General features: G+C 47.6%; 1 protein-coding gene across 4 annotated transcripts in view; it reads right to left on the minus strand.

Annotated features, from left to right (window-relative positions):
• CGN (cingulin) overlaps positions 1-16,363 on the minus strand; it is a 251,828-nt gene that overhangs the window by 54,235 nt on the left and 181,230 nt on the right. For all 4 annotated transcript variants that reach the window (XM_086947325.1, XM_086947326.1, XM_086947324.1 and 1 more), the window contains exons 12-13: positions 7,531-7,737; positions 6,935-7,192 (exon numbers count right to left, since the gene is read on the minus strand). In XM_086947325.1, the coding sequence (XP_086803451.1) occupies positions 6,935-7,192; positions 7,531-7,737 (465 nt within the window). The remainder of the gene's footprint in view (positions 1-6,934; positions 7,193-7,530; positions 7,738-16,363) is intronic.

Consider the following 16,363-nt stretch of genomic DNA (forward strand, 5'->3'; position numbering starts at 1 on the left):
CACTGCTTCCCTGGCTTTGCTAGCCTCCTCCTGAAGCTCGGGATGATTCGGGCGCTCCCGTTCAAACATCCGCAACCCCCGCTCTGCACGTTCGAGGTCATCTAACAGTGTTTTTCGGGCACCCGCAGTGGCCCCAATGTAATGCCCTCGGACCACCACCTTAAAAGCATCCCATTCCATAGCCCTGGTGGACGTAGTGCCACTATTCTCCTCAAAGTAGCGAGTCACTCGCTCCCCCAAGGCTTCTCTAAATAACAAGTCATCAAGGGTATCTGGCTGCAATCGCCAAGTTGGGACACATGAAACATCCACCATCCAGTTCAGGGACAGCAACAAAGGATTGTGGTCAGACAGTGTGCGGGCCAGGTACTCCGCACTTCCTACTGCCGCGAGCACGGGAGAAGAGCACAAAAACACATCCAGCCTGACATGTAGGTCGTGTATACTAGAATGAAATGAGTAATCCCTCGTCATGGGGTGTAGCGTTCTCCATGCATCTCCCAGATCCCAACTCTCCTGCCAATCCAATCTTCGTTTTGCTAACCTATGTACTGGTGATGGTGTAATGGGGGGTGGGACCTATCCGATGTGGTGTCCACTACTGAGTTAAAATCCCCTCCCATGATCATTGGGCCCGCCAAATAGCTCGCCAGCTTGCCCGAGAGTGTCGTCAGAAAGGCGGGTAAATCTACATTCGGAGCATACACACTACACAACGACACCACTCGTCCCCCGAGTCTCCCTTCTATAGCTACGAACCTGCCGTCTGGATCTATCACTTGTTTGGTGACCTGAAAGGGAACCCCAGCACGTATCCATATCATGGCGCCCCTTGCAAAGGCCGAATACGTTGTATTAAACAGCTGCCCCCTCCATCTCCTCCGTAGCGCCACTCCTCCTTGTTTCGTAAGGTGTGTCTCCTGAAGAAAGGCTATATGTACTCCCCTACGTGTCAGATAAGAATGGACCTTTTGTCTGCGCACCATGGTATGTAGACCCCGCACATTCCAGGTCACACATTTTAAAGCCCCCGTATTAGCCATAACCCCCTGCATCCCCGGACACAACAATGACAGTTTCCAACCATGCGCTTATGCCAACACAATGCTGAACCCCCCACCCTTTCCGAACAACTGAGCCCCATACCCTTCCCACCCCAACCTGAGCTTCCCAAACTACTCTCGGTTCCCACCCCCCCAGGACAGGCACCCCCTCGGTCAGAAGAGAACCCATCCAAACTATTGCAACTAGGCAAACCTCCCTCAAAAAATCACACTACAATTCGCAGTCTCCACTGCGATGACCTTAGGGGCCAGTAGGGCGCGGTCCGATACCGAAGGAGTTTGTCAAACCAAATTAGCCCCGCGTATCCCGCCCCGCGATCCCCCCATGATCACTCACGAAGTTCCATATTATTGACAATCTGCATGTACGGGCACGGCATCCCAGTATCAGACCACCAAACCGTTCTCTAAAGCAAGTCTCTCAGGCCTCGACGATCTCTCCCGATGTTTGCGGCGTCACAATAGGGCCCCTGGCGCCACCAAGTTCTGAAAGGTCCGTTTCCGACCCAGTACCCTGCTCCTCAGAGTCTGTGCCCTTCCGGGACTGGCTCCGTACCGTCCCTGAGAGATCCACCACCGCCTGCAAAGCCGCCTTTTGCCCCTCCTCAGTCTGCGAGACCGATGGTTTCCCTGATCTGTGCCGATTCTTCCGAATCCGTTGCGATTTTCTGGTCGGTTGTTTCCTTTGTGCTTCTTCCGCCCTGAATCTGGCCCAGTCTGTCCCGGCCTTATAAGTGTCCCACCATGCCCAAGCGTCCGCCGAAGTGGTAAAGAAAAGCGTTTTATCGTCCACCACAACTCTTGGCTTCGCTGGGAAGAGGAGGGAGTATTTGATGCCCTCTACACGGAGTTCACGTTTAACCGAGAGGAAACTAGCCCCGAGTCTCTGCGTCTCGAACGTATAATCCGGGAACAGGGTGACCTTGTTGTTGCCAACCTGGAAGGGCCCTACCTCCCTGGCTCTTTGGAGTAACCAGTCCCGGTCCTTATAATGCAGCAGTTTGAGCACTACAGGGCGAGGGGGCAAACCAGGAGCCGGCGGTCGGGCCGGGACTCTGTGGGCCCGCTCCAGCGAGAAGAAGGCAGAGAGCCCCTCCGGTGCCACTTCAGTGCGTAGCCAATGATCGAGGTAGCCTACCATGTCGTCTCCCTCGGTTTTTTCGGGAAGGCCTACCAGGCGAACGTTGTTGCGCCTACTTCTGTTTTCAGCGTCCTCCGCCCTCCTCTCCAGTACTTTTAGTCTGTCCAGAGCATCTGCCATCTGGCCCCCCAGTGTTTTATGTTCTGGGGTCAATTCTTGCAGGGATATCTCCACGCTCTTGACCCGGTCTTTAAGTTTATCATGCTCAGCTTTCAGGAGACCTAGGCCTGTTGCTACCTGGGCAATGTCCTGCTGCAGATCGTCCTTCGTGGTTGCAATAGCTTCCAGAATGCGGTCCTGCATGCGTTGGAGAGCAGAGTGGCCCTGGTCTGCTCCGTCCATCGTTTCTGGTTCAGCCACTCCGTCCCCCTTCCCTTTCGGCTTCCCCATCCTGGCGCCAGCAGTCGTTGGCCTCGGCAGCCCGATCGGCCGCTATGTTCGGCTATCGTCCAATCTCCGTGCAGTCCGTCAGCAGTTCAGGACCCTCGCCTCCGGAGAGCTCCCCGGAGCAGCAGGGCTGGAGCTCCGGAACACGCTTAAGACACCGAACATTGTGTAGGTCCCTCTTACGGGGTCGGTCCGTCCCCCGGAATCAGCGCGCCGGTGACGGGGTCCCCGTCACCTCGGTCCGCACACGAAGAGTGTAATGGTCGCCTCACAGGGCCGCCGCCATTTTAGGTCTTCCTCGGCGAGCTCCCCTGCTCCCCCGCTCCACCGTCGCAGCTTCACCAAGGTGAGAAGGAGGGCCACCTGAGCCGCCTCACAGGGCTGAGGGCACCCTTCCGATCTAACAATCACCACTGGTACTGGAACTCCAGAGGTGCAGAACAGCAAGACCCCTTTGTCTTCTGCGTCACCAGCTCAGGCCTCAGGACGCCATCTTTGATCGAAGCTGACCGTTCCTGCGGTACTTGCTAAGTTCGATTTTCTGGAAGATAAGTGGCCGTAATCTGCAAACCCAGGACGCCGATGCCTCCGTGACACCTTCAGCCAATGAATTTTCCAATTTCCGTTGGAATTCGCGTAGAATATCAGGATAATATCTGGGATCGGGCGCGAAGCCCCAGGCTCACGCTGCCTACCTCCTCGGCATCCAAGCCACGCCCTCTCTCCGCCTCCGCCTTCATGCGGGCCATCTCTTCATTGGCGTGTTTCCCAAACAATGTCGCCCCAGAGAACGGCAGGTTGGCTACCCTCTGCTGGGCCTCTGGTTTCAGGGACGTCAAGTGCAACCAGGCATGACGTCTTAAATTTATCCCATGGCAGTAGCCATGGGCAGCCAAGAGCGAGGAATCCGCCGCCACACTGATCACTTGATTGGACACCAACATGCCCTTGTTGATGATCTCCTGAAAATCCTTCCTCTTGTCCCTAGGGAGATGCTCCAGAAACTGCTCTAGGGAATCCCACAACGACCGGTCGTATCGCCCTAGGAGAGCCATAGCACTAGCGGCTTTCATGGATGTAGCAGCCGTACTGCAGACCTTACAGCCCGCAGAATCCATCTGCCTACTCTCTTTATCAGGGGGTACCGTGGATGATGGGAGTAGTAGCGTGTTGTTTCCTGGCTGCCCTGACGATCACCGAATCTGGGACCGGGTCCGATCTGAGAAAAGCCGGATCGGAGTCAGGTGGTCTATATTTGTTTTGCAGCCGTGAGGGGGCGGATCTTGTTGATGCCGGCGTCAGGAACAATTCCATCGCTGGTTCTTCCAGCCCCGGCACCAAGGGCAACAGGGGTCGAGACAGCTGCCGCTTATGTAGGGTCTTGAAGATCACTGACGTAGAAGGTGTGGGCACCGTCAGGGTAATACCCAGCTTCGCCGCTCCTCGCAATAACACTTCCTGAAACGACACAATGTCGTCCACTGGCGACACTCTCGTGTGGGGGGATGAGTGGGAGAATACTCCCGAGCACTGGACGAATCCGTATGACGGGATCTCGACCTGCCTCTTCTGTGACGACGCCTGGACCATGTAGATGAACGACGGCCACTCCTAAAGCGGTGTTTCCGCTCGGATCATGATCTGGCCCTCCGAGGCCTTGGACGCTCCACCGGCCTGGTCGGGAGTGGAAGCTGCGGAGGCAGAGCCGGAGTCTTCGGCTGTGGCGTCCCCTTAGGCGGTGAAGGGAAGCGCGGCATCGAGACAGACCTTGGAGGAGGCCGTGGCGGAAGAGCCAGTGGGCCTTGAGGAGGTGGCGGAGGAGGAGTAGTCTTCGGAAGAGGAGTCGTCGTCCTCGGAAGTGGAGGAGGAGGAGGCGGAGGAGTGAGATTCTTCTGCAGCAACGGAGGCTTAGGCGACCTTGGCCGAGAAGGTGAGTAAATTGGAGAGTACTTTGAGTCGGAAGATCTAACCACTCTTCTTTGCAGGCCTTCGCAATGAAGTCCTAGAGGCAGACCTACTAGCCGAGCGCCGCCGCCGCCGTGACCGGGGGCTCGTAGAAGCAGAGGACAGGCTGACCACGAGCCCGGGGACGCCGTCCTTGCCCTGGATCTCCTCCTGGAGGTTGACTTCTCCTTTCTGGACGTCGACCTCTTCCTCAACGTCGAAGGCCTCTATGCAGACACATCCCTCGACACTGACCTCCTTTTCCTCGACGTCGAGTGCCTGCTCCTCTACGTCGAGTAGACCTCGACGGCGAATGGCAGTGTCGGCTCGAGACGAGCACCTGGACCCATCACGACGTCAATGACTCCTCGACGTTGATGTAGTTCTCGACGTCTACCTTGTCAGAGGCCTCGACGTCAGCCCCCTCGACGACGAACGGCAACGCCGCTTCGACCCAGTGCCCTGGGTCGACGGGGAGCACACGGTAGTCAACCCTCTCGACGTCGACGGAGATCTGTGCCGTTTTCTGGCCTTCTCTTGACTGGGGAGCCCCCCAGAGGCCAGAGCACGGGCAGAGGACTCCGATCCAGTCCTCCCATGCCCAGATCCACCTTGATCCTGAAGTTTCCTCAGCTTCACGCCTTGGAGCCGGATTCTCTCTCTGTCCCTCAGGGACCTCTTGGAAAAGGACTGACAGATCTCGGAATCTTCAGGGACATGGGATGAAGGGAGACAGAGGATACACACTCTGTGGTTGTCCGATTTGACCATTTAACAATGCAGGCATATTCGACAGAAAAATGGCAAAAAACTTGCAAAAAACCCCAGCAAATGGAAGAAGGAGTAGGCAGACGTCGAGAAAAACACTCTAAACACTTGAAGTGTCAAAAAATTCGAATTAAAAAGGGAGAGCTCAATGCTCCAGGGTCCTGCTAGCAGGAGCAGGAAAAAAGAACTGAAAGTAAAAGGACTATTGCTGTGCATCCTGGGATACCGAGGGTCTCTGGAGAGTTCCTTAAAGGCACGGTATCCTTTTTCCAGACACATAATGGCAGCCTATGGAGTTTGTCTGTCCATCCCTTCCTCTCGATCATTCCAAGGATTCGGTGAAGGGGAAGTTTCTCTATTGGTGAAACTTAGCAGACAGTGTTAAATGTGATATTGGTGGAATATCCTTTGCATTTATAGTTGAAGTACTGGACAGTGTAGCCTTGTGATTATAGGCTGCATTATTGTCTTTAATTTTCTCTAAAGTGTCTATGCAGGACTGCACTGAAGACAGTTTAAGAGATTATTTTCGATTGCTCCGGGGTCCATGCACATGAGCGGGACTATTCACTAGATTAGGACTATACACAGAGATCCCCTACTACAGAACTGACCTAACTGTCACCTGTGGGGCATGATGGGAGCAGAGTTCCCCCTGGAGGCCTTAAAGGCAAAGTGTTCAGATTCTCTGAGGCCTTAAAGGCGAGGTGCCAGTCTGATATTCTGTACAGGGTTGTCATTTCTTTATGCAGCCTACATAGGCTAATTGCCTTTTATTACAGTTTCCTTGATTAAAATAAAAGGTTTTTCTGTCTGTGGAATGCATTTTAGGCTCCTGCCCTTTTCTTGCATTGTTTCTATGGTTTATTTTCATTCTGTAGAAAATATGTAATTATGGCTTTATTAGCCTATAGATTATGGTTGGGCTGCATATTATTAGTGTATACATGTATATGTGTATATTTTCTTTAGTACTATGTACTTTTGTTATATATTTACACATATATATGTATTTAGTTATGTGTTCCGGGTTCCCGCTCATGGGCGGAGATTATTCAGTGCTTATGGCTATTAATGAGTATCCCCTGGAAGAGAAACGAGCCATGTCAACTCATGAAACAACAGAAGACGGGCCAGGGAAGGGCAGTATTAGATGTTCAGGTTCACTACATTCTGCCTGGGTTGGGAGCTAACCACTCCCTGTTTCTTACTTTCACACAAGGAGTGTTATCTCCGAAAAGATTTAAAAAACTGAAGACCCAGGACTGACAGACCCATGACTCTCAGGCTCAGGGAGTGCCTGCACCCAACATAGTGGTCAGAGCTTGAATTTTTCCAAATAAAGAGAATGTTTATCAACACACAAATCCCATCCCACTCGGCAAACATTGATCAAAACACTGGAGCGAACATAATCTTGCTATTAAAGTTAAGTATTTTGAATGATGCAGTTCCAAAACCACCTCTTCTCGGGAGTGAGCAGATTACTCAAAACAACAATAAAGCGTACTACTTATTATAGAGCTCTTCATGTCACAACTGAATACCTAGAGAAAGTAAAGCAGAGATGAAGCAAGCAGAGATGGACACTTGAAAAGGACAGACTTATACCAATACAGACTATGCTCACCTCTCTATTGAGCTTCTCAATCGTTTTATCCAGGAGGCGTTTCTGCTCCTCAAGATCCGTTTTCATTCGTTTCAACTGGTCCTTTTGCTTCATTTCTTCCTGATAGGACTCCTTCAGCTCCTTGTACTCTAGCGAAACCTTGTTGAGGTTCCTCTGGGCTTCCTCAAGGCGACTCTCGAGGGACCTCTTCATGATGGCCAACTCTTGCTCTTGATCGGTGGCTTCACCCAGCGATTCCTCCATTTGTTTCCGCTCGCTCTATGAGAGAAAGAAGCAAACTTTTCTCAGAAGCAGAGAAAGCTAAAGGAATCTTGGTAAGTACAACATGACTGATATATCTAGACACGTTGCTCTCGACAGTCCTCCTCCCAGCCGGCATGATATAAACATCACAAAAAAAATCCACCTCCTTGTAACACTGATCCTTGTATGGTGGTGTTGTCACAATCCTGTTAATGTAATAAGTTACCATAAAGGGATCACAATTTTGAAACTTAAAAAAAATCTTATTCTAGATTAATGGTATCTAGCCAAAAACCTCCATGAGATTGCTCTTTTTGGATGTTCATATGAATAGCTGTCTTGCTGCCAGTTACCTCCAGTTTGCTGATCTTCTCCTTCAGTCGCTGCTCAGAGACCTGAAGATCATCCGAGTAGTTCCTGTACTCCTTGAGCTGCGCCTCCATGCCCAGAATCCTTCGCCGCAGGTCATCGTTCTCTTCCTGGGTCTCCCGCAGGGTGGACTCAATAACTTTCCTCATTTGATCCGCCGCTTCTCTCTCACTCTTTATGGCCGCCTTATCCTGTTCGAGTCACCAAGTGTGAAACAAAAACAAAATTTATATATTTTCACTTGCTGGTTTCACAGGCTACATTTATCAATGGATGCAGCAAGTGAAAACATCAATAGAGAAATAAATCATGACTAGCATGTGCTGATTAATATTGGGTTAATTTGCATAACCTAATAGCACCAGCCTCAAATGGGAGGTATTTACCTGTAACACTACTTCTCAATTGTAGGTATCTTAATTACATTCATCAGCACTGAATAATTCTATCTATGTGTGAGATCACTGAAAACATTTGGCAGAAAAAACTGCAATTATCAAATAATGGCGAAATAACAGGTTTAAAAATAAATACATAACACATACAAAAGTGCCTATCAGAAACCAACTTGGCAATTAATAGTTTTAAAAGGTCACAGAGCAGAACCCTTGCCAAACAGCTTTTACAAGACAGTTTTAAAACAAGAAAAAAATAAAAAGGCATACAGCCTCACAGACAGGGAAACATTATGGTCCCTATAAGGAGCCACTGAGAGTTACAGCCCCAGCGTCCAGCGCAGTCCGTTTGGTCTTTCAGGCCATTTCGAAGGTGTGTTAAAGGATGCAGGATCTAATAAGAGGTATGTTGGCTTCCATTCCATCACATCTGTCAGGTAAGGAGGGAGGGTTGCTTATGAATTTAATGAAGATACCCATGATGGAGAAGAAATGCATTACTTACCTGTTACTACAGTTATCCAGTATTGGTATCTTTCATAGATTCACATGCCTGAGTTATTCCCCGTCGTCGGGATGGGAGTCCCCGGTACATAAGTAAAGTAATGTCTCATTAGACAGAGAGTAATAGGCCTAAGGCCTCACATTAGTACCATATCCAGGTCCTTTTGTAATAAGGACCAAACTCTTAGAAAACAACCAATCAGCTATCCCCACCCTCTGGAACCTTCCTGGAAGGAGCTCTAGTCCCTCAGATTTTCAGAAGCACGTTGCTATATAGAGGTACAACTGAGAGTACTAGGTGAGCCCTTCCAAGGGAGGCGGATGGGTTGCATGGGAATCTATGAAAGATACCATTACTGGATAACTGCAGTTACAGGTAAGTAACGCATTTCTTATCCAGTATTAGGGTATCTTTCATAGATTCACATGCCTGAATCAGAATAGAAAGCAATGATGAGCACATTTCTTTTCGTACAGAATGCACACTGCTAATTGCAAGAGTTTATGTTGTTGCTCCTTTGACGGGTAGGCTTTTTTCAGGACCGTATCCAGGACAGCTGCCAGAAATGTTATTCGCGGAGAAGGCTGTAGGACTGATTTGTCTGGGTTGAGGGTGAGACCCAATTTATTTAAAAGCTGTAGACAGGCTCTGGAAGACCTCGCGATGTCGAGATAGGGTGCCTTGACAAGCCAGTCGTCGAGATAAGGAAAGACTTGGTGATGTTGCTGTCTGAGGTATGCAGTCACTGGAGAGAGACATTTTGTGAAGATGCGTGGGGTTGACTTGAGTCTGAAGGGCAGGACCTGGAACTGGTAATGTCTGCCGGCCACAGCGAACCTCAGAAACGTTTTGTGTCTTCTGTGGATAGGAATATGAAAATAGGCATCTTGGAGGTCCAAGGATACAAAGTAGTTGTTCGCATTGAGAATTTGCAGGACTTCTTGAATGGTGACCATGCAAAACAATTGTTTCTTTAAGAATTTGTTTAGACTTCTCAAATCTAGGATTGGTCTCCATTTCTTTTCCTTTTTGCGTACCAAAAAGAATCTGGAGTTAAAACCTTGTCCTCTTTGACGAACAGGAACCCGTTCTATAGCTCTCTTCTGGATCATTGATGATATTTCCAGGAGTAAAAGGTGTAAATGCTTGTGAGCCATAGGTTGAGGAGGTGTTTGTGGTGGAGTTTGCACAAACTCTAGCGAATGTCCAAACTGCACTAGTTGGAGAACCCAACGATCTGTTGTTATTTGTTTCCAATTCTGTTGATAGTGGGATATGTTTCCTCCTACTTTGGAAGGTGGAGAGGAAATGGAGATTGGCGGTAGAGAGAAGTCATTGGCGTCGGGTGGAATCTTTCTGTCGTCCGGCCCTTCCGCGAAAGGAAGACTTTTTGTATGAAGTCTGAATCTGTTGCCTCTGTTGAAATTGTGGCCTGTATTGTTGGTTTGAGAAGGAGTAGGAAGGCCTATACTGCTGGTAGCCTCCTCTGTTGGAATATTGCCATCTACCCCTTGAGCCTCGAAAATGGGTGCTTTCATTTTGAAGGGTACCCAAAGCTCTGGCCGTGTCTGTAACCTTCTTGATTCCTTGGAGGGCTTCATCGATATGAATGCCAAAGAGGAGTTGACCATCATAGGGCATGTCAAGATTGATGGTCTGAAGCTCAGGCCGGAATGTTGTTGCCTTAAGCCAACCTTGGCGTCGTAGGACCACCGCACCAGCCAGTTAGCAGAAACCAGTAGACGCGATGTCCATCGCAAATTCGATAATTTCTGAGGCTGATCTTTCGCCTTCTAGTAACACTTTCCCTGCCTCCTCTTTAGACTCTTGTGGCAGGGTCTCTAGGTAGAGTGCAATTTCTGACCACATCTGCCTGTTGTAGCGCCCCAATAACTCTAACGAGTTAGACTCCTGCACCGCTAACGCCGACATGGAAGAAAAACGCTTTCCAATACCTTTCCAATACTGTCTAGGCGTCTGCCCTCTTTATCCGGAGGAGCTGAAAGTGGGGCAGAAGGGCTTTTGCCCTCCGTTGAGCTGAATGAGTAATCACTGAATCAGGCTCGCGATGGCCTATAAGGCAGGCTGGAGCGCTGTCTGGAGCTCTATATTTTTTGTCCAATCTTGGCAAGACCAGAGAAACCATTGAGGGATTTTGCATTATTTTGATGCTTTGATCCCAGATATAATCTATGATAGGCATAGATCTTACAGATTTTTTGAACGTTTCCTTGAAGTCGTAAAGGAAACAGTCTTGTTGGTGAGAAGGCATAGGAAGTTGAAAACGTGGTGCTGCTCTTTCCAGGAGAATATGGAAGCCTCCGATATCTTCGGGAGGCGAGTCCACTTGACGAGGCAACGGTGATGCTGGAAGAGGGATAACGTAGTCGTCCCATTAGTCATGATGTGACTGAGTATCCTGAATGTCCCCTTATTGTTGTTCATCCTCCTCATAATCCGTAGAGGGGGGAGGTTGCACAGGTACGTCCATGGTACGAGGCAGTGGAGGCGGTGGCGGAACTTGCGCCGTCGGAGGTGGAGAGAGAACTGGAGGTGGAGAGAGAACTGGAGCAGGAGACTGGACAGAGGTAGGGAACCTCTTTTATAGTCTGAAATCATGAATTGCAGGTCACAGACCAGGGCTGAAGGAAGACAAACCATCTGTGGCTGTTGATGATGGTTTTCGTCCTGATAATACGCCTGCTCATCCATATCTTGCTTGTCATACTCGGAATCCTCCTGATATTTAACATTGAGCTCAGAAGGACTTCTTGCAGCCCGAAACATGTTGTCCTCGTCCTCATCCTCATCCAAAAGATGAGAGGGAAGTAATGGTTGGACCCTACTAGGTGATGTAAGAGAAGGAGTCAGCCTTTGCTTTGTAAATTACTGTTGGAAATTTGTACTTTCCGCCTTAGATTTAGGTGTCGTTGGCGATGCCGTCGTATGTATATTCATACTTGACAAATAATCATCGATGGTCACAAGGGGCACTAGCGTCAATGAGGAACCTCTCGTCGACGAGGCTGTCGACGACAAAGTCGCCGTCGATGGTAGAGTCGTCGAGGGTACACTCTTCGTCGACGTGCATATCATCGACGACGAACCACTTGTCGCTGTGCTAGTCGTCGAGTGAGCCGTCGACGATGACGATGTCTTGATCTTGATCGCCGACGATAAAGGGGTATGTACCGTCGACGATGACGTCGTCGTCTTTGACGAGATGGATGCAAACGAGACTGAAATTGTACAAACGGTCGTCGTCGACGATGTCACTCCAATAGCTGTACAAGGAAATCTTGTCGTCGTTGAGGCCACTGTTGACGAGATGGTAGTCGACGGGGCTGAAAAAGGCCTTTTTTTTTTTAGGAGTGATCTGACATGAAGACAGTAAAGACTTCACTCAGGCAAAGATAATCCTGAAGAAAATCACTTGAATCCAAGAAACAAGTATAACCAGAGCAGAGCTCAGTGGAGACTCCCTTAGCACGACGTGCGGTAGAAAATCTGAGGGACTAGAGCTCCTTCCAGGAAGGTTTCGGAGGGTGGTGATAGCTGGTTGGTTGGTTTCTAAGGAATTGGGCCTTATAACAAAAGGACCTGGATAGGTTACTAATGTGAGGCCTTAAGTCTATTACTCTCTATGTCTAATGGGACATTACTTTACTAATGTACCGGGGACTCCCATCCCGACGACGGGGAATGATTCAGGCATGTGAATCTATGAAAGATACCCTAATACTGGATAACTGTTATTACAGGTAAGCAACATTTCTTTCGCCATTACAGTATCTTTATGAATAATTATAGCAATAATTGGAATTACATCCCTTAAAGGAGGAAGGGAAGCCCTTCAAAAAGGAACCAGGGAAAAGACCAAAATGGCACGTACACCTGGAAAATGTATTAGCAAGAACGCTGATCTTCAACTTCTACACAAAGTGTTTCTTTTCCAAATGACACCTGAAGCAAAGCAGGCAAGTCTTGACTTATTAACCACAACGAATGCCAATGTGCCTGCTGTAAAGCAAACAAGACTCGGTTGCCCTTTAAGAAGATTAAGAAGTCGTCAAATCTGTTATTGGCTGTTCAGTTACTGACAAACAGACTAGGGATGGCCTAACTCATTAACTCCCATTACAGAAGTTGTACTGTCTTTGCTTTTCAGTCACCAGTCAAAATTACTTCCCTGCTGTAAACAGAAAGAAAAATATGAAATGCCACTAAAATCAGGGCAATAGAGAACTGCACAATGTCACAAGAGAAAGAGTGTACACGGCATGTGCAACACAATCTTAGGTTTATAAAGGACAGCTTATTAGACAGAAGGTTTTCTGATAAAGGTGCAGCCCACCAAGAATGCACCACACAAGAGCACAGACGCTGATCAGAGATGTACGTCTTCAAGGAAATAGGATAAAAAACAAAACAACCATGTTTAACTCGGAGAAGGGTGCCTATATCAGACAATGAAAGATTTACTGGGTAGGCATTTTCCTTTTAAATACTTTCAGTCTTGACCTTACAATTCAAGAAGCTGAGGAAAGACTCATTTCATCCTGCTGTGTTAGCAGTCTGAAAAAGAGTAGTAGACTTTAAAGTCGGATTCAGTTATTCAGATGAGGAAAAGCGATGCCCTTCCACCTCAGCATGGTGTGAGACAGATAGAAATAAATTATCACATTATCATGCCACCTCTTTAAGCAGGTCAGAATGTAGGGTTGTGAAGCTGCTCTTCACTGGGGAGGCGAGAGGATCTCATGTGAACTAAAAGTTTCTTACAGGTAAGTAGCATTTACCTTTTGGTCCCCAACCCTATTCTATATTTATATGTGCTAATCAGTTGGAAAGGAGAGTTTTGCAAGCTAAGGCGGTGAGCATAAGGTGCGAGTGGCAGTAAAAAGGTTCTCTTTAAAAAAAAAAAAAAGGCTGCCTCGATCACCTCAGCCCCATATAGCTGTATTTATTGAATGTATTCATTCGGGACCAAGTTGCAACCTTTCATATGCCTGCAAGACATGTCAGGAAGGCTACACTCTTTGTAGTATAATGTGATCATGGCCTAATGAGTAAAGTTTTGTTACCAAGTGAACAGCACAGCTGTATTGCAATCCAGCCGGTCTGTAGTAGTAATTTAGGTAATCTGACTACACATGCGTTGGGAGGAGTAGGAGCCAAAAAAAGGGGTATGTCCTTAATTCTTCTACTCTATCAAAGTAGTATTTAATCAAATACCCATGTCATCCCTTTGCTATAATTTTAATGCAGGTAAAAAAAACAATCCTAAAGTTTATTGCCCATGAAAAATACAGACCATCTTTGGAGTTAACCTTGGGTGAGTAGGCACAAATCTGTCCCTGTAAATCTGCAGGTAAGAAGGCTGCACTGTCAGTGTCTGAATTGGACCGAACGTAGTGAGAATATCACAATAAAATAAGCCACCTTCAAAGTCAAGTGAGTTATTCACTAGATCACAAGGATGAATAATCTATTTAATGAGTTTGCTGGTTAGGCTTCAAACCGATGGAAAGGTGCATTTTGGGAAGTTCATGATATTGACTACTTCTTGAAAGCATGAACTTCTATCTCCAAGACAAATGAAGGACTCCCCTTGATTTTCAGGTGAGCCCTCAAGACAGATATGTGAAGCCTGACTGATTGAAAACTAGTGTGCATCTAACAAATAAAGTAACATTGTTTTGACCATGAGTGTTTAAGGCATCGCTTACCTTTAAAGACAACACAACAAAATACTTCCAGATGTGGACTAGCAGAAGGTACATGGTGGCCTTCTAGCTTTCAGAAAAAAGCCCACACATCTTGGGGGGAAATGTAAGTACCCAACTAATAAAAAATGTATCTAGCTATCAGTGATGTGTAGTGTAGATTGCTGCAAAAACTACAGTTCACAGAAGGGCTGATTGCATTCTAGAAGGAAGGCAGTGGAAAGCTAGTTGAAATTAAGACATTTAATCTTGAGATGGGCCGTGAGGGCAGCACACATCTCAATGGTATTATATTCCAGTATAGTGAGACTAATCGGTGCAAACGCTTGAAGACACACACAGTGGTTTAGGGACTGGAACAAGGTTGCCAGAAACAGAGTAAAGATCTCTATAAATGGTCCAAATGGTTTGCAACTGCGATAGGTGTGTGAGGGCACAATATCCTTTAAAGCCTAAGGTGAGTGGTCTGTAGAGGGGTTGATACTCAGGCGTGGAGGGTAAAATCAGATGTGTGGGAATGATACGCAAGATGACTGAATAAGGTATGCCAATTTAATGGATTTATCGTGGCATGGGAGCAAAAGAGTAGTCAAGGAGCTTGACCAAGAGACTGTTTTCCCCAATCCAACATATTCAGCACCATGTTACTGAGAGTTTTAGTTCTGTGGAAATGTAGGTGTGGAAAAATGTTGCCGAATCCAATTAGTTGAAGACCAATCCGCTGCGGTGGATTAAGTGACTGGAAGCGCAATCTATTGTCAAAGATAATATAGGTGTTTATAGCTGAAAGGGAAGGTGAGAGTTAGGTTGGCAGAGATGAGAATGAGGTCCACTAGAAATGTAAGGGCCGGGCTGCATGAATGGACATTATTTTTGTTCTCGGCTGGGTAAGCAGGAGTCATGGGAAGGTAAACCACTGTGGACAGCTGATTGAGAGGCCATGACCTATACCAGGCAGAAGGAGGAGAAGGAAGTAAAGCACAACATTTGAGTTTGTCATTATGACAGGATATTTTTGTCACCAAAGTTAGTGGCTTAGAGAGTGAAGAGAATTAAATCTAAGCCAAGCCCTTTAGGAAGACTGATAGATTTGTAATGAGACAGGCAGCAAGGCCTGTAAAGGAGCTGTACCAAAGAGAAACAGTTAACAAGAGACATATTGTTTCCATAATGCACAGGGTGAGAGAAACAAGCCGGGTTGAAAGAACAGCCTTATCAATGCTGATGAAAGATTACATAGAATGAAGACAGAAGAGTGGAGACTGTAATGAGCATAGATGATAAAGCAGCAGACTTGATTTGTGTTGTCTCAGAGTGGAGAGCGCGAAAAATATTTTGAAGCATGCCAAGAAAGCGCTGAGTTGAGAGCTAAGTGGCGAGTCTGTTAAAGGCAGGTGGTTTGAGGATTTTAGAGATCAAAGAAACTAAAGAAATGGGGCACTAACTGGCAGGAGATGGGGCTTGACAAGTAGAGGAAGCATGATTTTTTTCATATGGACCAGTGTGGTGATGAGGAGGCAGGGTCTAGGAATGTTGGTGGAGTTGAATAGGCATTGATGATGGATGACCAGACAGAAGCTGACTGAAGAGCAGTCACTTCAGACTAGTGACATCTAGATTGAAATCCCAAAGTGGATTCTACGCATGGTACTAGAAAATAATCAGTGGTTGCTTACGAAATCTAAGAAAGTCCCCTTGTGGCAGAGTACAATGATGTGCTCTGAAAAGAAAAAAAAGTGATGATTTTAGGTGGTGAGTTTGGGAGAGCGCAACAGGTTCATACATTTATTTAGTAAGCAACATACTATGCTGCAGCGTGGTGCTCAAGGGAATTAGCCAAGGTTGGGTGGGTAATGTGGACTGAGGCAAAATCCAGCTCTCAGTGATTTTAGGAAGAAGGAATAGGAGTCCAAAAAGTCTGTAATCAGGAGTTTGTTGCAGAGTGCTCAAGCTTCCAGAGCCATGCAAGATAAGACCAAGTGAGGGCGGGGGGAGAAGGGCGAGAGAGCGATTGGGGGTATTCATAGTAGAAGAGACTGAGGTCGATCAGATAGCGGTGGGCGGGTGGGGTGGCACGACGAGGGAAAATTAAATAAATAATGAATTTCCCTTATTGGCTGCTGAGCTCCCCCCCCCCCCGCCCCACTCACCGATCTATACGGGCCGCTCCTGGGGTAAGGTAAGTGGAGAG

The sequence above is a fragment of the Lissotriton vulgaris genome, chromosome 12 (assembly GCF_964263255.1).
Source record: "Lissotriton vulgaris chromosome 12, aLisVul1.2, whole genome shotgun sequence".
In the NCBI taxonomy this organism is placed as follows: Eukaryota; Metazoa; Chordata; class Amphibia; order Caudata; family Salamandridae; genus Lissotriton; species Lissotriton vulgaris.